Here is a 20,677-nt window from a genome sequence, read left to right on the forward strand (position 1 = left end):
CAGCCAGATTGGAGGAAAGATTGGCTTAGGAAGCATCATAATTCCAAGTACAGCTATCATGATTTTTCTAAGCACTTGCGTATCGCTTTTACTTTTGTGGGAATATTTTCAAGTCAGACCTCAAAGCCAGTCCATAAGTTATTTACAACTATACGAGAATACACCAAGGATGATAGGGGATCAACCAACAAATGTAGCATGAATGCTTGAGCAATGCCCAAACTATTAGAGAAATTTAGTAGAGGCCCCATCTTTACAAGTGTAGCTATTGCTCAAATTCTTACAGCTGTATAAGCTCTACTCACAAACTTTGACAACACTAAATATTGCATCCTTCCATGACTTTGATTGATACAACCTAGGTTTGGGGTGAGTTCTGACCTACTCAAAGATTGTAGGATAGCGATTGTCTCTAGACATGTTTAGAATTCCTAAAACTACTTAGATGGATAGAACTGTGAAAAAATACCAATACATCTTATGGAAGCACATCCACTTGTTCTATACCATTTTCTAGTAGTAGTTTCAAGGACCCTAATTTTTGGCACAACCTAACACCTCCTACTGTTCTGGATTTATAACATCGAAACAACCAAATTGTGAGAATCACTTGTTACATTATATCATTTTGTGAGAGAATGCGATGCTTTCTTGACAGGACCTAACAATCTTTAAGGGGATCATAGTCATAATTGCAACTTTGAAGTTGGTTGCTTGTGGCCTGTCAAAAAAAAAGGCTCTTAGCAAGAACGCCACTTCATCCAATGTCTGCTTTCAAAAGGTGCTCCTTGAAACTCTTTCCTGACCATTATGCCATAAAAGGAAACCTTTTTTTTTTCTTAAAGGCACAACTGAAAAAGACGCCACTACTTATCAAACTTTCTTCTCAACAAAAGAAGACAGATGCCACCTACGTATCAAACTTTCTCAACTTGTTAGTAAGGATTTTTTTGGCATGCTAAAACATGTCTTGGAGGAGAAGGGAAAAGGGCACACAGATATGTTGGTTCCACCTTCTTCGCGTTGAATGGGTCTCTCTTCCAAGCCATACATGACTTCCTTTTCAATTTTTCTTAAAGAATGCCGGCTTCACCTTGTTTTAGCTGTTCACTGCACAAATTTTTGGATCCCTTATTTTAGCTGGTGATGAGGTCCCTCTCTTCAAGGCCTCATGTGACTTCCTTTTCAATTTTTATTTTAGAATGCCCAAAGTAAGCCTTCACCTTGATTTAGCTATTAACCGGTAACACATTACCATTGACTGCTTGCAAGAGTAAGGCAGTGATCAATAAAAAACATAGGACAGAAGATTGGCCTGCATTGTAGTCTCTTGGTTTCAATTTGGACAAACCGCGTGATCACAGATTGCGTGCGTAGGCACGCTATGTAACCAAGAGAGGTTATATTTACAGCAAGGAGATCGGTGCAAGCATTGCCAACCCACAAACATGTTAAAATGAGGAAGCGATACATTTAAGGCCCAGCCCTTTACACAGCCTTAGAACATGGAGTGAGGACAGCTACCTTCCTTTCAAAGCTATAACAAGGAATAAAAGAACCAAAGGAAACAAGAGGACCCCAATATATACGGCGGCTTGGTTTTCCAGGCGTCCCTCATCCAGCTCCTGTTCACTTGGCTTGTACATGGTGTTGTAACCGTCCGAAAACGCACCGAAATACTTACTATACATTGAAGTGTCCCAACGGGATCCAATTGAGACCTTAAGATTGTCCATGGCCTAGAAGCAAGCACACAAAACTCAGAATCCCACTCCACACTCTCTCCAGAAAGCACAATGAAATAAAATACTCTGCTACCTTAAATCCATAAAGAAGCTGTTTTGCCTTCTTCCGAACGGTAAAATTGGGATGCGAAGCTATCTTCTCATACAAAGCCCTTGCCTCTTCGAACCTTACCAACAAACCCAATTAGATGTCAGTAGTGCAAAATCTTCGCGAGCAGACACATCGAAACACAAAAATGAGGAGAAAATGACACTAATGCTGCATCTGCAGATGAGGCTAACCTGTTAGAAGAATCCAAACAAACTGCCCTTTGCAAAGCCGCTAATCCATGAAGTTCGCTCTGTGTTCACATGAAACTCTCTTCTTCTTCTCCTCTCTCTCTCTCTCTCTCTCACACACACACACACACACACACATGAATCCAGGAGTGTAGAGAGACCAGCGCCCGACTTCAGAGGGAGGTACTTCTGGGAGACATCACTCACAGGCAGTCACGGATTGCTTCGCGGCGTTTGGTGTGACGGAAGAACAGGGCTTTTCTAGCTGGATTGGAGCAAGATTTATACCAGCCATTTTTGAGCCAGGATTCAGGCTAGGCATGGCGACTCTTCCATGAGCATTCTCCCCCACCAGTCATCACTTCTACGGAGGTATGACCTGGTCAGTATGCGTCATCTCTCTACACAGTCTCGGGGCAGCCATCTCTTCTGGATCCGCCAGAGCCATGCCCACAGACATGTGCTTTCTTTACCGCTGAGATGGTAAAGAAGGCTATTGACAGGATGAGGACTACGAGAGCATATTATCACGTTGGCCTAGTAGCATAGCATTTTATACATGCTAGAGATCTGCTTGAAGAGCTTCTAGCAGTGATGTTCAGCCGTGCAATGTGTGAGGGCCTACCTGATCCTTGGATTTGTCTACTATCGTACATATCTTCAAGTCAAGGGACCCTATGGAGCCTGCGAACTACCACACACATTGGCACAGTTGTACGCATCCATCCTTGAGCAACAATTGAGTAGATGGGCACAGAGAGAGGGTGTACGGGCAGCAGGACGCGCGGGTTTCAAGAGAGGTTTCTCTACTCTTGATCATATTCTGACACTCAGAGCCATTATTGAGGAAGGAAGATCACATGGGAGATGGCTCTATTGTTGCTTTGTGGATTTCTACAAAGCCTTCGATATAGTGCCCAGAGCTAGATTTATGCGCAGACTGCAGGAGATGGGCGTACCCACACAGTTGATTTGGGGGATCATGGCTCTATACAGGTCGGTAGTGGGGCATGTACGCACTCCAAAGGGGATTTCCAATTTGGTTCACTCCACTATCAAGGTGAAACAGGGCTGCCCGCTATCTCCTACACTATTTGGCATGTATGTGGATGAGGTTGTTGACTACATTGAGAGGGATGGTGATAGAGGAGCACAGTTGTCAGGGACATGGATCCCACTATTGTTATATGCTGATGATATCGTTTTGATTTCTGACTCCTTGGAGGGGATGCAACGTCATTTAGATGCTTTGTACACATTTAAACACGACAGTGGATTGTCTGTTAACATGGGGAAAACCAAGGTTATGGTGTTATTCTGTTGATTTCTGACTCCCCGGAGGAGATGCAACGTCATTTAGATGCTTTGTACACATTTGAACCGACAGTGGATTGTCTGTTAAACTGGGGAAGACCAAGGTTATGGTTTTAACACCACACCAGAATGGGTCAGGAGGTGAGCACCATTTCGGTGGAGTATACAAATGCATACACCTATCTTGGGGTGGTCTTCAGTGGACCGGTGTTTTCTATGAGGAGAGCAACAGAGGCTAGATTGACGAGAGCTTATGCAGCCCTGGGAAGATTGGAGAAGACGTGTTCGCAGATTCAGTTTCAGGAACCTCGAATATAGCTGTGGCTTTTTGACACTCTAGTGGCTTCAGCTATGCTTTACGGGGTTCAGATTTGGGGACCCTCAGTAGACCACCATGGCAGATCTGGTAGCACTGATGGATGGAGATGTATAGAGAGGCCTCTAGTCTCTATGATCTCTCGGATGATTCGGGCTAAGGCCGCAGTACCACATGAGATTATTCAAGCTGGGCTAGTCCCCCCTCTCATGGTCGAGGCACTTACTAGATCAGTATCCTTCATGCATAATTTATGGGACATCCCCAGAGACAGATATGCTCGGCTAGCCCTTGAGTCATCCCCACAGCTATCGCTACAGGGGGACACCACATGCTGGTATGGGCAGATGACATCATGGTTTCAATCACATGGCTTCAGCATGGATAGACTGCCTCCGTTTCAGTACTCCTTGGATGCACCCTCCCTATCTCTCACACAGACAAAGATCAGTAAACGTATATGTCAGGATTTGATTCAGCTTGATACCTGGAGCACATGGATACAGCCGATACAGGAGTTGAGCATGAAAATGGCTTTCAATAAAGAGCATCTTCTCCAAATAGCAGAGGATAAATATGTGATCAGACCAGCCTATATGGACACTCATTAATCCTATGGGATACGATCTGCTATTGGTCAGATGCGCACATCATCGCATCAGCTAGAGATTGAGACTGGCAGATGTAGGAGAGTACCAGCAGAGGCCAAGACATGCCAGTTGTGTCATATAGAGCCCGAGACAGTTACATCACATTTGACATTGTCCGATATACTATGAGATACGAGGCCGCTTTTATTGTCTATTCAGAGAGGGCTTTGGATCGTTGGCTATAGTCATGAGATATCACGATAAGAGAAGCCTCGAGTTGTTTTTACTAGAGCTGCACAGACACAGGGAGAGCCTCTTGAGGAGATCAGGCAGTGGGAGACATTCACATAGGGACATCACTCACTTCTTTAGAGCAGGGACTCAACAGCCAGATGAGCATGCTTCACAACAGACTTCAAAGTCCACTTATACTAGAGGTATATTAGCAAACAGAACCATTGAGCTCAGGAGAGCTAGACGCTCACGTCTATGAGGGCGATCACGACATCAACGGAGGCTCCATCAAAGGATCAAGACTATTCTAGCACGACATGGGAAACGCCCAATACGACTATTTACATTGACAAAGCTCTTCACCAACTGATGCAATACTTACTCGGACAACATCCGATGCCGGGTATCCTCGGGCATTGATGATGATTTTAGTATCTCACTTTACTTCTTTTTTTTTTTGTACCTAGACATTGGATTAGATCCACCAAGATTGTATCAATTTGCTCTCATAGGTCATTTTGGCCTTTTGAAGACGTTTAATATAACATTTCCTTTCATTTCCCCCCCCCCCCCCCTCTCTCTCTCTCTCTCTCTCTCTCTCTCTCTCTCTCTCTCTCTCTCTCTCTCTCTGCAGCCACTGATACATATAGCCCGCAGGGACGAGCAGGCTAGGTACATGTGGGTGAGACTGAAAGCAGAGACAGGTAGATACCTCTATCTAGCTATTTGTTACTTTCCCCCGAGTACATCAGTGTATGCACCACCCAAAGGACAATCCCCTTTCTCTATTTTGGATGATGACATATGAGAGTTCTCTAGGGACGGTGACATTATCATCCTCGGGGACTTCAATGCTAGAACTGCCCATCACCAGGCAGTGTTTTATGATACTTCAGAGGAGATGCTAAGAGAGATAGATGTGGCAGAGACGGGCCTTTCCAGACTATCACACGATATGGAATATACTGAGTATGGGCGACACCTCATAGACATGGGCACTGCACATGGATTGGCCATCTTGAACGGCCTACAGAGATTTCCTGTTGCGAGAGGCTTTACATGCTTCCCACACAGACATGGAGCCAGCACGGTGGACTATGTCATGGCACAACTGAATCTCATCTCTAGTATCGAGGATCTCACAGTTGGACCCAGACCGGTCGGGGTGGCGGTGGATCATGCTCTGGTGTCAATGACCATCTCCTTCCATTTCAGTGCAGCACACAGGCCACGAGTAGCAGTCCCTACTCGCTACACATTCACAAGGGAGACGGACTCTGTAAACATGGACGGAATCTACAGACGCCTATGCACTGAGGACCCGGGGCGACCTCTGGAGGAGCTAACTACTATACTGACACAGATATTACATGAGGCAGCAGCTGAAGCATACCCACACACCCAGCCTGAGCAGAGCCACCGATTTGAGCATTCCTCAGAACAGCTGGTACGATGAGGAGTGCCGGAGACTAGAGCCAGACTTCAGAGGGAGGTGCTGTTGGGGGACGACACTCACAGACAATCACAGATGGACTTCTGACACCTGGTACGGCGGAAGAAGAGGGCTTTTTTGGCTAGACTCGAGCAGGATCTATATCAGCTATTCTTGAGTCGAGACTCGCATGAGGCGTGGCAGCTCTTTCATGAGCAGTCCCCCCCCCGCTATTTCCTCCACAGAGACCTGGGGTCAGTACGCATCATCTCTGTACACAGTACCTGGACAGCCGCCCCTCCCCAACCCCCCCGACCCATGCCCACATACATGTGTCTTTTTCACTGCTGAGATGGTGAAGAAAGCCATTGACAGGATGAAGACTGGGAGAGCATATGATCACGAGGGCCTAGTAGCTGAGCATTTCATGCATGCCAAAGACCTATTAGCAGAGCTTCTAGCAGTTATGTTTAACCGTGCCATGTGTGAGGGCCTACCAAACACTTGGATCCTATCTACAATCATACCTATCTTCAAATCAGGAGACCCCATGGAGCCTGGGAATTATCACACTATTATGATTGGGCACACACTGGCACGTCTATATGCATCCATTCTTGAGCAACAGCTGAGTAGATGGGCAGAGAGGGAAGGAATACGTGCAACTGGGCAGGCAGGATTCACGAGAGGCTTCTCTACTCTTGACCATATCCTAACACTCATGGCCATCATCGAGGAAGGCAACTCTCATGGGAGACGGATCTATTGTAGCTTTGTGGACTTCCGCAAAGCTTTCGACACGGTACCCAGAGCTAGACTGATGCGCAGATTACAGGAAATGGGAGTACCCACAGAACTCATTTGGGGGATCATGGCATTGTACAGATCAGTTGTAGGGCATGTACGCACCCCGGAGGGACTTTCTACACCGGTTCACTCCACTATTGGGGTGAAGCAGGGCTGCCCGCTCTCTCCCACTCTTTTCGATATGTATGTGGATGAGATTTCTGACTACATTGACAGCGATGGGGATAAAGGTGCTCAGTTGGCAGGGACATGGATTCCACTTTTGTTATATGCTGATGACATAGTGTTGATCTCCGAATCCCTAGAGGGAATGCAACGTCAATTGGATGCTCTGCATACGTTTGCCCACGAAAGTGGTTTGTCTGTCAACCTGGGTAAAACCAAGGTTATGGTGTTTAATACCACCCCACAGTGGATCAGGAGGTCAACACCTACACTCACATACGGCCAGGAGACTGTGGAGTACACAGACGCTTACACTTACCTTGGAGTGGTTTTTAGCGGACCTACATTCTCACTCAGAAGAGCAGCAGAAACCAGACTTACTAGAGCCCACGCAGCATTGGGTAGATTGGAGAGGATGTGTTCGCAGGTTTAGTTTTAGGAGCCCCGGACGAAGCTCTGGCTCTTTGACACCTTGGTGGCTTCAGCATTGCTCTATGGAACCGAGATATGGGGACCTTCACTGGATCACCACGGGAGGATGGGTCGCTCAGACGGATGGGGGAACATGGAGAAACCTCTCGTCTCTATGATCTCGCGGCTCATTAGAGCCAAGGCATCAGTACCACGAGCCATTATCCGAGTAGAGCTAGCGGCCCCCCCACTTGTGGTGGAGGCGCTCACCAGATCAGTCTCCTTCATAAACCGCACATGGGCACTTCCTAGAGACAGATATGCTCGCATAGCACTTGAAGCCTCTCGACAGTTAGCCATACAAGGAGATACAACATGCTGGTATGGGGAGATGACATCATGGTTTCAGGCACACGGGTTCAGCATAGACCGGCTGCCACCATTCCATTACTCATTGGATGCACCATCTCTCACCCTTACACAGTCAGAGATCACCAAGCTCATACGCCAAGACCTGACCCAGCTAGACACCAGAAGGACATGGATACAACCAGCACAGGAATTGGGCACGAAGATGGCTTTTTACAAAGACCACCATCTCCAGCTTACGGAAGATGGTTTTGTGGCGAGACCTAGATACATGGATACCCACTTGTCTCATGGGATAAGATGTGCTATTGGCCAGTTACGCACATCTTCTCACCAGTTGCGGATTGAGACGGGGAGATACAGTGGAGTACCAACAGAGGATAGGACATGCCCCTTGTGTAACATGGAACCTGAGACAGAGCTACACTATACATGTCGCTGCCCAGTCTACTACGAGATACGAGGCCGCTTCCATTGCTTGTTCAGAGAAGGTTTTGGACCACTCTCAAGAGTCATGGGATACGAAGATCAGAGATGTCTGGGTTTGTTCTTGCTCGAGCTGCGCAGACACAGAGATAGCCTGATGAATGGCGAGGCTAGCCAGTCTCAAAGACGGATCACAGACTTCTTCAGTGCAGACAAGGGACAGCCGAAAGAGCCACTCCCACAGCAGAGCTCCCCCTCGTCTCATACCAGAGGCACACTGATTGACCGAGCGATTGAACTGGGGAAATCCAGGCGCCCGCGACTGCGAAGAACTACACAGCATCGACGGAGGCTACGACAAAAAATTCGGAGCACGCTGGCCAGGCATGCATGACGCCCGATCAGACTACTAACCATGGAGGAAATTGATGAGATTCGCCAACGACCAATGCTAGATCTCTTGTGATTCAGCTATCCCAACAAGCCGCCCATTTTTTGCTTGGTCTTTTGCTTGGTTCACATCGATCAACTTAGGACCCCATAGTATATATCTTTGTTTTGTACTGTTGTTAGGTTATTTTGTTACTCTGACTTTGTATCAGATCCACCACTTTGTAACTTTCGGGTCTCATAGGTCATTATGGCCTTTTGAAGACGTTAATATAACATTTCATTTCTCTCTCTCTCTCTCTCTCCATATATAGACACACACACACACACTTATTCCGTACATACATACTTATATATAGTATACATGTATTATGTATGTACATATATATGCATCAGGTTGTGTGTGTGTGAGTGGTAATAAAAGGTAAAATGTACGTCCACAAATTCCAGTAGGATAGTTTATATGAGATGCATTCATGGGTATACTGCTTAATCGAATGTGAAAGAGATTCCTATCAGGCTTCTGAAGGACCAACCTTATGCAAGTAATAAGATGTTATAAGCAATGCAGCTTGAAAGCTTAATGGAGCATAGTGACCATAAGAAGCACCTAACAGCTTTACCTGATATGGCATTTGCTGCATTACTTTCTCAAACTGGTCAATTGCGCTTTGCAGATATCCTTTCTCAAATAATTCACTGCCTTGCTTCAGAGCCTGAATGGGCATGTCAAATGAGAACCCCTGACTTCCAAAGAGAAGTGAACGTTGTCGAATGCTATCGAGTGTAGACTAGAAATAAGCTTACCTTGGTGCACTCTGCTTTGATCGTTGGATCAACGTCAAGACCCACCTTCTTGTAGTATGCTGCAAGAATCTCCTTTGTTCGAGCATTACGAGCCCGTTTTTCCTCTTCTGTCTCAAGTTGCTCACCTGGCTTGATAGTTCGACCACCTCCATACTGCCATTATTGGGTGTGTAGAGTTAAAACTTCTGAGTCTAGGATGAGAAGTCTGAAGAAACGACAAAAAATGTGGCTATCATTGCATGAAAGAAACTTAGAGAAGCAGGAAAAACAACGCAACAATCAAGCCTCTATTGAAAGAAAAAAGCGAACCATAAGGACAGACAGAAACCAGCAATGCTATTAAAAGAATTCATGACCACAAATAAATTACTCTTCCGTTTAAAAGACATTAGTGCAAATGCAGCTTCATTTGCTTGCAATTTTTTTGTGACTGCCCCACAACCATAAAAAATGCCCAAATTCCACAGCATGCCTCATTTACTGCGTGTGAGGCGTGCGCCAGGACATGCATAAGATTGACAAGTTTGAAGCATGAAAGACTTGTAATGCAATAATGCCCAAACCTTGTTTCATGTGGACCTCGTGTGCCTTTACTTCTTTGTTTCATCTCCGTCAGGTCTATCAGGTGGTTCAGTGCCAATTTCATAAACTGCTGATTAGCACCATGACTCTTGGTTAAGACAGTTCAGCACGTCAGTGACACATCCTTCAGTAGTGCCCACTGCCTTATATTTGTGCATTTTCAATTCATGACCAATTCTATAAATTTAATTTCTACTCTCTTATTATTGTTAGGAATTGCATCAACAAATCACCAATTTACAGAATCTGGTGAGTTACATCCAGTTGCTTTCAGGTTAAAATGTGTGATAACTTGAGTAATGCCCTCCTACACCATAGGATTCTAATGATTGTCAAAAACATAGTTGCCTCTCCAATACTTATACTTTCTCTGTGACATGCGTAGCATTTCGTGCTATTGTTAAATCTCGAGTTAACCTTCAACATGTAGACTTAAATTCTTTCTCCTTTTTGTTCCTCCTCTACTTTGTCTCAATGACAGAGAATCCAGCAGATGAACCTGTTAAAATTAGAGCATCTCAAGTGAATAGCCCAATGTGATCCCAATATTTATTTTGGCTATAGGTATTTATTATTCTTATTTTGTCAAATCTTGGGTAGGGAAATTTGCTTAGGGGCACACATACTTAAGGCCCCCAAGGCTAATATATAAGCACCCCACGCCCCCATGGTATATCAATCAATTCATTGCCAAGGTTGGTTGGTTCAGAGGTCTCTCTCTCTGACATGGATGCAGCCAGCACAAGAGCTGGGCACGAAGATGGCTTTCTACAGAGAGCATCTTCTCCAGCTTTTAGAGGACGGTTTTGTGACGAGGCCCAGATACATGGACACCCACTTGTCTCATGGGATACGATGTGCTATTGGCCAATACGCACATCTTCACACCAGCTGAAGATCAAGACTGGGAGATACAGCGGAGTACCAGCAGAGGCCAAGACATGCCCCCTGTGTGACATGGAGCCTGAGACAGAGTTGCACTACACATGCCACTATCCCGTCTACTACGAGATACGAGGCCGCTTCCACCACTTGTTCAAAGAGGGCTTTGGACCACTCTCCAAAGTCATGAGGTACGAGGATCAGAGATGCCTGGGTTTGTTTCTGCTCGAGCTGCGCAGACACAAAGAGAGCCTGATGAGAGGAGAGGCTAGCCAGTCTTAGAGACACATCACACACGTCTTTAGAGCAGACACTGAACACCAGGAGGAGCTACTACCACAGCAGAGCTTGTCACCTCACACCAGAGGCACATTAATCGACCGAGTGACTGAGCTGGGGAGATCCAGACGCTCACGGCTGCGGAGGACTACAAAGCATCAACGGAGGCTACATCAGAGGATTCGGATCACTTTGGCCCAACATGCACGACGCCCGGTCAGACTAATGACCATGGAGGAGATTGATGAGATCCGCCAACGACCAACGCTGGATCTCTTGTGATTTAGCTATCCCACCTAGTTGCTTAGTTCACACCTACCAGTTTAGGATTCCATAGTATTTTTATTTTTTCATTTTGTTACTCTCACTTTGTATCCGATCCACCACATTGTAACGTTCTGGTCTCATAGATCACTTTGGCCTTTTGAAGACGTTAATATAACAATTCATTTCATCTCACACGCATGTGCACTAAGGAGCCATGGCGACCTCTAGAGGAGCTTACTACTGTACTGACACAGACTTTGCATGATGCAACAGCAACAAAGGCATACCCACACACCCAGCCTGAGTAGAGACGACGTTCTGGGAGCATGCCCAAGAACAGCTGGTATGATGAGGAGTGCCGCGAGATGAGAGACAAACTTCAGAGGGAGGTGCTTTTAGGGGACATCACTCACAGACAGTCTCGGATTGCCTTTCGACGCCTAGTGAGGCGGAAGAAGAGGGCTTTTCTGGCTTGAGAGCAGGATCTATATCAGCTATTCTTGAGTCAAGACTGAAGTGAGGCATGGCGACTCTTTCATGAGCACTCCCCCCCTCCTGTCATTACGTCTATAGAGGCCTGGCCAGTATGCATCATCTTTGTACACAATTCCTGGATAGCGGCCTCTTCCTGAACCCCCCGAGCCATGCCCACACACGTGTGCTTATTTCGCCGCTGAGATGGTGAAGAAGGCCATTGATAGGATGATGATTGGGAGAGCATGTCATCATGATGACTTAGTGGTTGAGCATTTTATACATGCCGGGATCTGCTCACAGAGCTTCTAGCAGTGATGTTCAACCGTGCCATGTGTGAGGGCCTGCCCGATACTCACAGTTTAACTACTATTGTACCCATCTTCAAGTCGAGACCCTATGGAGCTTGGGAACTATCGCATTATCATGATTGGACACACATTGGCATGGTTGTATGCATCCATCCTCAGCTGAGTAGATGGGCAGAGAGGGAGCCGGGCAAGCAAGGTTCAGGAGAGGTTTCTCTACTCTTGACCACATTCTGACACTCGGAGCAATTATTGAGGAGGGCAGATCACATGGAGAGACGGATCTACTGTAGCTTTGTCGTTTTCCGCAAAGCATTTGACACAATGCCCAAAGCTAGATTGATGCGCAGTCTACAGAAGATGGGAGTACCCAACAACTGATTTGGGGAATCATGGCATTATATAGGTCAGTAGTGGGGCATGTACGCACTCCAGAGGGGCTATCTACATTGGTTCACTCCACTATCAGGGTGAAGCAGGGCTGCCCGTTCTCTTCTACTCTATTTGGTATGTATGTAGATGGGGTTTCTGATTATATTGAGAGAGATGGTGATAGAGGGGCACAGCTGGCAAGGACATGGATCCACTATTGTTACATGTTGATGATATTGTGTTGATCTCCGACTCTCCAGAGGGGATGCAGTGTCACTTGGATGCATTGCATAGGTTTGCCCACGACAGTGGTTTGTCTGTCAATCTTGGTTATGGTGTTTAACACCACACACAGTGGATCAGGAGAGCAGCACCCGTATTCACATATGGCAATGAGACACTGGAGTATACAAATGCTTAAACCTACCTTGGGGTGGTCTTTAGCGGACCAGCATTTTCATTGAGGAGAGCAGCAGAGACTAGATTGACCAGAGCCTATGCAGCATTGGGGGGATTGGAAAAGATGTGTTCAAAGATTCAGTTTCACGAGCCTCGGACGAAGCTCTGGCTTTTTGACACTCTGGTGGCTTCCATTTTGCTCTATGGAGTTCAGCTATGGGAGCCCTCTTTGGACCATCATGGGAGGTCAGGTCGCATTGATGGATGGAGAGGCATGGAGGAGCCTTTGGTCTCTATGATCTCGCGGCTTATTAGAGCCAAGGCTTCAGTACCACATGACATTATTCGAGCAGAGCTAGGTGCCTCCCCACTAGTGGTTGAGGCGCTCACCAGATCAGTCTCCTTTATACATCACTTATGGGGCCTGCCCCACAGATAGATATGCCCGCCTAGCACTTGAGTCCCGTCAACAGTTAGCTATGCAGGGAGATACAACATGCTGGTATTGGGAGATGACATCATGGTTTCACGGACATGGGTTCAGCATGGCCAGATTGCCCCCTTTCCAGTACTGATTGAATGCACCCTCTCTGACTCTTACACAGTCCGAGATCACCAAGCTCATCCACCCCTAACTCAGCTAGATACCAGGAGGACTTGGATACAGCCGGAGCAAGAACTGGGCACGAAGATGGCTCTCTATAGAGAGCATCTTCTCCCTCTTACTGAGGATGGTTTTGTAACTAGGCCCAGATACATGGACACCCACTTATCTCATGGGATACGATGCGCTATTGGCCAGATACGCACATCTTCACACCAACTTCAGGTCGAGACAAGTAGATACAGGGGAGTACCAACAGAGGCCAGGATATGTCCCCTATGTCACATGGAGCCGCAGACATAGTTGCACTACACGTGCCATTCCCCAATTTACTATGAGATACGAGGCCACTTTCACCACCTGTTGAGAGAGGGCTTTGGACCACTCTCTAGAGTCATGAGGTATGAGGACCAGAGATGTCTAGGACTCTTTTTGCTTGAGCTACGCAGACACAGAGAGAGCTTGATGAGAGGAGAGGCTAGCCAGTCTCAGAGACAAATCGCGGACTTCTTTAGAGCGGACATTGAGAAGCGGAAGGAGCAGCTACCACAACATAGCTCACACTCTCCTTATACCAAAGGCACACTGATCGATTGAGCGACCGAGCTAGGAAGATCCAGACGCCTACGACTGTGGAGGACTACACAACACCGCCGGAGACTACAGCAGAGGATTCGGATCACTTTGGCCCGACATGCACGCCGCCCGTTCAGACTACTGACCATGGAGGAGATTGATAAGATCCGCCAGCGACCGATGATGGGTCTCCTGTGATTTAGCTCTTTTGAGGAATGTACACCCTGCTCATCTTGTACCACACACACATACCCACATTGTGTTACATTAGCCCTCATTCACTACTTTCACCCCCCTGCTCATATCCTACACAGTTCCATTTCAGTACCTTTCCTTTCATTTCTGGTACTCAGACATTGTATCAAATTCACCACGTTGTAACGTTTTGGTCTCATAGATCATTTTGGCCTTTTGAAGACGTCAATTTAGCATTTCATCTCTCCAGAGAGGGATTTGGACCACTCTCCAGAATCATGCGGTACGAGGATCAAAGATGCCTGAGTTTTTTCTTTGCTCGAGCTGCGCAGACACAGAGAGCCTAACGAGAGGACAGGCTAGGCAATCTCAGAGACAGATCACAGACTTCTTTAGAGCAAACAATGGACACCCGGAGGAGCTACCAGCACAGAGGAGCTCGTCGCCTTACACCAGAGGCACACTGATCGATCGAGCGACTGAGATGGGGAGATCCAGACACCCACGACTGTGGAGGACTACACAGCGTCGACGGAGGCTGCATTAGAGGATCCGGATCACTTTGGCCCGACATGCACGACGCCCGGTTAGACTACTCACTATAGAGGAGATTGATGAGATCTCTCTCTCTCTCTCTCTCTCTCTCAAATAGCAAATAGCAAATAGCAAAATAGAGGTATCTGCGAGTCTTTGCCTTCAGTCTCACCCACATGTACCTAGCATGCTCATCCCTCCGAGCTATATGTATCAGAGGCTGTAGCTCCTCCCTGAATAAATTGCGACTCCTCCTGAACCTCATCCTTTGTGCTCTGATCGAGTCTCCTGTTTGCAAGCTGTTCCCATTTGTATCCGGGGCCTGATGCGTCTCAGAGTAGAAAATGATGTCTCCCCCTGTGAAACTATCCTCAAAGGCCCCTACAAGGAGCAAAGATCCATTACAATTCCATGTAGCCACTCTTGAGTGTGGTGCCACACGTCTCGCGCTGTCATGCGGGGCGCCTTTCCAGAATAACCACTTGCCATCTTTGTAGAAGGCCACTTTCCCCTTCTCTCGAGCTGTCATTATCTCGGGCATAACTTCTTTCATATGAGCAAGTTGTGAGTGTGAGGTCATCTCCAAGAAATATGCATGTTTTCTTTAGTGTAGGATGCTTCTTCAAGAAGTCCTTCTTTGCATCACCTAGAGGACAGTCCCCCTTCTCTATTTTGGATGATGATATAACGGAGTTTTCCAGGGATGGTGACATTATTATCTTGGGGGACTTCAATGCTAGGACTGCCCATCACCAGTCAGCATTCTATGATACCTCAAAGGAGTTGATGCGGAAGCTTGATATTACAGAAATGGACCTTCCTTTCAAGATTTCATGGTGGGAACTAGGCCGGTTGGGATAGCAGCCCATCATGCTATCTTGTCTTTTACTCTATCGTTCCAGTCAGCACAACTTCATTGAGAGAGGTCTCCACATACTCGGTATACCTTCACGGGGGAGACGGATCCCGTGTACATTGATGAGATATACAGGCAGCTATGCGCACAGGAGCCAGGACGGCCACTAGATGAGCTCACCCAAATTCTAACAGAGACGCTCCATGATGCAGCATCAGAGGCATATCTCCACAGCCAGCCTACACGCAGACGATCTGGGAGCATGCCTCAGAATAGTTGGTATGACGAGGAGTGTAGAGAGACGACGATCAGATTATAGAGAGAGGTGCTCATGGCTACTACTAACATAGACAGTCATGGATTATCTTTCGCCGCCTAGAGCGACGAAAGAAGAGGGCTTACCTGTCTCAATTAGAGCGTGATCTGTATCAGTTGTTTATGAGTCAGGACTCTAGTGAGGCATGGAGGCTTTTCTATGAGCACTCTCCACCGCCAGCCATCACTTCCACGGAGATATGGGGAAAATATGCTACATCTTTCTATACAGCATCGGGACAGCCACCTTTGCCTAACCCTCCAGAGGCATGCCCAGAGACATGGACTTTCTTTACTGCTGAGAGGGTAAGGAAAGCCATTGATAGGATGAAGACAGGAAGAGCACAGGATCATGATGGTCTGGTAGCAGAGCACTTCATCCATGCCAGAGATATGCTTGCAAAGCCTCTAGCTATGATGTTTAATAGAGCCATGTATGAGGGTTTTCCTGAGACTTGAAGTATGTCCACGATTGTGCCTATCTTCAAGTCGAGAGATCCTATGCTTCCTGGGAATTACCCCACCATCATGGTTGGTCACACCCTGGCTAGGTTATATGCATCAATTCTTGAGCATGAGTTGAGTGGATGGGCACAGAGAGAGGGCAGGTTCAGGAAAAAGGTTTCTCCACTCTTGACCAGATTTTGACACTCAAAGCCATTATTGAGGAGGGTAGACACCATGGCACGAGGATTTATTGTAGCTTTGTGGATTTCCACAAAGCCTTTGATACAGTGGCACGAGCCAAACTCATACACAGATTGCAAAACATGGGGGTGCCCACAAAGCTGATTTGGGGGATCTTAGCTTTATACAGGACAGTGGTAGGGCAGGTACACACTACTCAGGGCATGTCCGACATGGTTCACTCCACCATTGGAATGAAGCAGGGTTGTCCCCTATCTCTGACTCCTTTTGGGATATATGTAGATGAGTTTTCAGATTATGCACAGAGAAAGGGTGATCGAGGTGCTCAGCTTGCAGGGAAGTGGATTCCCATGCTATTATATGTTGATGATATTGTGTTGATCTCAGATTCTCTAGAGGAGATGCAACGTCATTTGGATGCATGGCATGTATTTGCATGGGACAGTAGATTGTCTGTGAACCTTGGTAAGACCAAGGTAATGGTGTTTAACACTACCGCACAGTGGGTAAGGAGGTACGCCCCCACTTTTACATATGGTCAAGAGACTGTGGAGTATGCAGATACATATACTTATCTTGGGGCGGTTTCAGTGGTCCAGTATTTTCCCTGAGGCGCGCAGCAAATACGAGATTGACCAGAGTATGCAGCACTGGAGAGACTTTAGAGGATATGTTCGCACGTTCAGTTCCAAGAACCTCGGACAAAGCTTTGGCTCTTTGACACTTTGGTCACTTAGGCCATGCTGTACGGAGTGGAGATATGGGGCCCCTCAATCGATCATCATAGCAGAGCTGGCAATACTCATAGATGAAGATGTATGGAGAGGCCCTTGGTGTCCATGATTTCTCGGATGATTAGGGCCAAGGCCTCAATACCACATGACATTGTTAGGGCGGAGCTCGCTGCTCCTCCATGGTAGTGGAGGCACTCACTTGATTAGTTTCATATATGCATAGCACTTGGGCTCTCCCTAGACCCAGATATGCTTGATTAGCACTAGAGTCTTCGCGACAGCTGGAATTGCAAGGAGATAGACCATGTCGGTATGCGGAGATGGCATCTTGGTTTTAGTTACATGGCTCTAGTATGAATCGGCTACCCCCACTTCACTACTCTCTGGATGCACCAACCATCTCCCTCACTAGGGCACAGATTACCAGGCTCATCAGACAGGACTTGATTCAGTTGGATACGAAGAGGACATGGATATAGCCTATTCATGAGTTGGGTACGAAGATGGCTTTATATAGAGAGCATCTTCTCCAACTTACGGAGGATGGTTTTGTGATCACACCAGGATACATGGATACTCATCTATCCCACGGGATACGATGTGCTATTGGTCAGATACGCACATCCTCACATCAGCTAGAGATCGAGACTGGGAGATTCAAAGGAATACCCGCCGAGTCCAAGATTTGTCAGGTGTGCCAGATAAAGCCCAAGATAGAGCTACATTACATATGTCACTCCCCAATATACTATGAGATACGAGGCCGCTATCACTGTCTATTCAGAGAGGGTTTTGGACCACTTTCTAGAGTCATGAGATACGAAGATCAAAGATCCCTCGAATTTTACTTACTGGAGATTTGCAGACACAGAGAGGACCTCTTGAAGAGGGGCACAATGAGAGAGATCCAGTGACAACGGCATATTACATATTTCTTTCAGTCACAAATAGAGGAGTTCGAGCAGCCTAGAAGCATCAGAGGCATATTGCTTGATCGGGTGATAGAGTTGGGGCGGTCCCGTCGCCCACGGATGAGGGGGCCCTCTCGACATCGACGCAGACTGCGACAGAGGATCCATACCATCCTGGCGCAACATAGGAGCCGTCTCGATAGAGTGCCTGCCTTGGAGGACATTGAACCTCTATAGCCTGTTGGATATTGATGTATATGTATATGATGCCTCTACGATCATGGTTCTATAAGCAACCTTGTTCCTTTTCTCGCTTGAAAATGGCACTTTGGTGCTGTTTGGAACAAATTCACCTAAGCAGGTAAGGTACGCTCATAGCTATGAGTTTCAAATTCGAGGTCCTAAACGACCATTCCATTAGGAGAGAGACAACTGCAAGATAGGACAACCCACCAGATATAACTCTTTCCAATTTGACCCTAGAAGAACCATAATGAGGTTGTTGTCTAATGCTTTGCTTTTGCAAAGATTGTAATGACTGTGTTGGCCGTCACCTTTCTTGTGTTGAGCATACAACATTGTATCAACAATTGAATGAAAGAACAAATTATTGCTAAAAAATGTGTGCGACCTTACTGGAGACAAGCATGTGACGTTCCCAAAGCATCCATGAAAGGAACACAAACGCCTTAAGCATAAAACCACAGCTAGGTCTTCCACATAAATTAAGAGAAATGAAGCTATTGATGATAACCTCAGCTTCTACCCAGCACTCAAGAAGTGGCTTGTGTAGAACCTCTACATTTAACTAAAATGTCTACTTGCTGAAACCCCGTCTTCGAAGCACTCGTCGTAAACTCATGCTCTGTTGTGTGTGTTGGAGCACCTATAAACTTTTTCACAATGTGCATAAATGCATCCACAATGATGTTGGGACTTGTGCTATCATAACCACACGACAATCTCGCCATGAGTTGTCTCTTTAGTAATACAGAAGTACACAATGGCAATAGGACTTGCGTCATCAAAACAACAAGACAATCTCTTCACTAGTTGTCTCTTTTATACTACAGAGATGCGACACACATCATCTATTGTTGGGCGAAATGCAAGCACCCTGTAATTGACTTCGAAAACCGAAAGGTTTCCTTTGAACTACACATTGTAATCTTCAGAGGTGCTTACGATGCAACAAGCTGTTTCTCCTTTAAGCCTATCACCATCTCGCATGCATAGCTACAATGAAGAAGTGTAGCTCCTCTAGTTCAAGTGTTAGCCAGGTTGCAAAATAAAGTACACAGAGGCTAATGTGCAATAAAGTATTTTTGCAGAGTGCAGAAAAGGCAACATGAACAAGAAAACAAAAGTTTAGAGGAGCATACAGTTCGCGAGATGTCTGCAGGACGTTCAAAAACACCCCAAGTGACAACCTTGGGTTTGTAAAGGCCATCCTTGCTTGATTGCTGGGTCGTTCCATCTCTAGTGATAATCTCGACTTCAGGCAAAGAACCTGGAGGAGGAGATTCAAAGCCTGCAGTGAGGCCTGCAGGCCGTGCACTCTTACTAGTAGATTTCTTCTCCGAGAAATCCAACCCCATGAAGTCTGAACTGCTGATTCCTATTCGCTTTGGTCCTTTGAACTTGGAGAAGGACTCTCCCGGCTTACTAACCTTCCTCCGAATGACTCCATCGCGCGTTATTATCTCCACTTCAATGCCCTGTGAATTAGAATCGTCTTGGACACCCCCTGGTTTGCGGGCCTCTGCCTGCGCTGCTGCAAGAGCAGACGCCATTTCTGATTCTTGCTTGCTCTTCAGAGCCTTGAAGTCCAGCAAGACATTGTCTGCCTCTGAGGGCTGTTGATCATTGGAATCGGAAGAGGGCTTGCCCTCAACAGGGCTATCTTGATCTGTAGAGGAGGGCTTGGACTTGTCTAAGCTTTTCTTATAAGCTGCGGCACGTTCTAATGCGCTCATCAGAGCAGGAGGCTTCTTGGGTTGCTCATTGCTGCTGCTACTGCCGCCGCCATCGCCTTCTTGGGTCTGTGCACGTGCCGAGAGTAGCCGAGGGACAGGGACCTCCGGAGAAGGCCATGGCGATGAGCGGTATTGATGATGAGTGCGCGCTAACAGAGGAGAACGACACGGGGTGGCGCAGAGGAACATCAGCCCGATATGCGTTCCTTGGGTTGAGCTGCTTCCAATGTCGATAATGTTCTATATGTTTGCGCAATAGCCTAAATAATAATTGGATTATAGATAAGAAATAGAGGGCCTCTCTTAAAATGTGTGAGAGAGAGCTTGGCGAGTGGGGACTCAGCGTGACGGTTTGGGTTGAGGCGAGTGGAGGTTCTTGTGTGCTCCTTCTGCTTACCTACTTTGCCATAGCACGGCGACTAGATCTTGCTCTCCTTGAGTGCCCCGACAGGTTCTCTCCCTTGCTTCGGATAATTTCGC

General features: G+C 46.7%; 1 protein-coding gene across 2 annotated transcripts; it reads right to left on the reverse strand.

Moving 5' to 3' along the window:
• Positions 1-1,300: 1,300 nt before the first annotated feature.
• Positions 1,301-20,646, reverse strand: LOC147421259 (cytochrome C oxidase subunit). 2 transcript variants are annotated; one of them, XM_086504069.1, is made up of 6 exons: positions 19,604-20,643; positions 9,286-9,438; positions 9,102-9,194; positions 2,028-2,086; positions 1,819-1,912; positions 1,301-1,739 (listed from the first exon to the last, which is right to left on the reverse strand). In XM_086504069.1, exons 1-6 carry the CDS (start codon positions 20,384-20,386, stop codon positions 1,521-1,523), a joined length of 1,401 nt encoding a protein of 466 aa, XP_086360195.1. In that variant the 5' UTR covers positions 20,387-20,643; the 3' UTR covers positions 1,301-1,520. The 2 variants fall into 2 exon arrangements, with proteins under 2 accessions (XP_086360195.1, XP_086360196.1); XM_086504070.1 differs by lacking the exons at positions 9,102-9,194; positions 9,286-9,438 and having other exon boundaries at positions 19,604-20,646.
• Between the last annotated feature and the right edge of the window lie 31 nt (positions 20,647-20,677).

The sequence above is a fragment of the Adiantum capillus-veneris genome, chromosome 28 (assembly GCF_014529385.1).
Source record: "Adiantum capillus-veneris isolate H3 chromosome 28, ASM1452938v2, whole genome shotgun sequence".
Classification (NCBI taxonomy): domain Eukaryota; kingdom Viridiplantae; phylum Streptophyta; class Polypodiopsida; order Polypodiales; family Pteridaceae; genus Adiantum; species Adiantum capillus-veneris.

What these genes read in the sequence shown, in the direction of transcription:
- LOC147421259 (XM_086504069.1), bottom strand. Translation starts at nt 20,386, where the DNA reads ATGTTCCTCTGCGCCACCCCGTGTCGTTCTCCTCTGTTAGCGCGCACT. An exon ending in CTGCAGACATCTCGCGAACT is followed by an intron (nt 9,439 to 19,603) that starts GTATGCTCCTCT and finishes CAATAATGGCAG; the next exon opens with TATGGAGGTGGTCGAACTAT. An exon ending in TGTTTGGATTCTTCTAACAG is followed by an intron (nt 1,913 to 2,027) that starts GTTAGCCTCATC and finishes TTTGTTGGTAAG; the next exon opens with GTTCGAAGAGGCAAGGGCTT.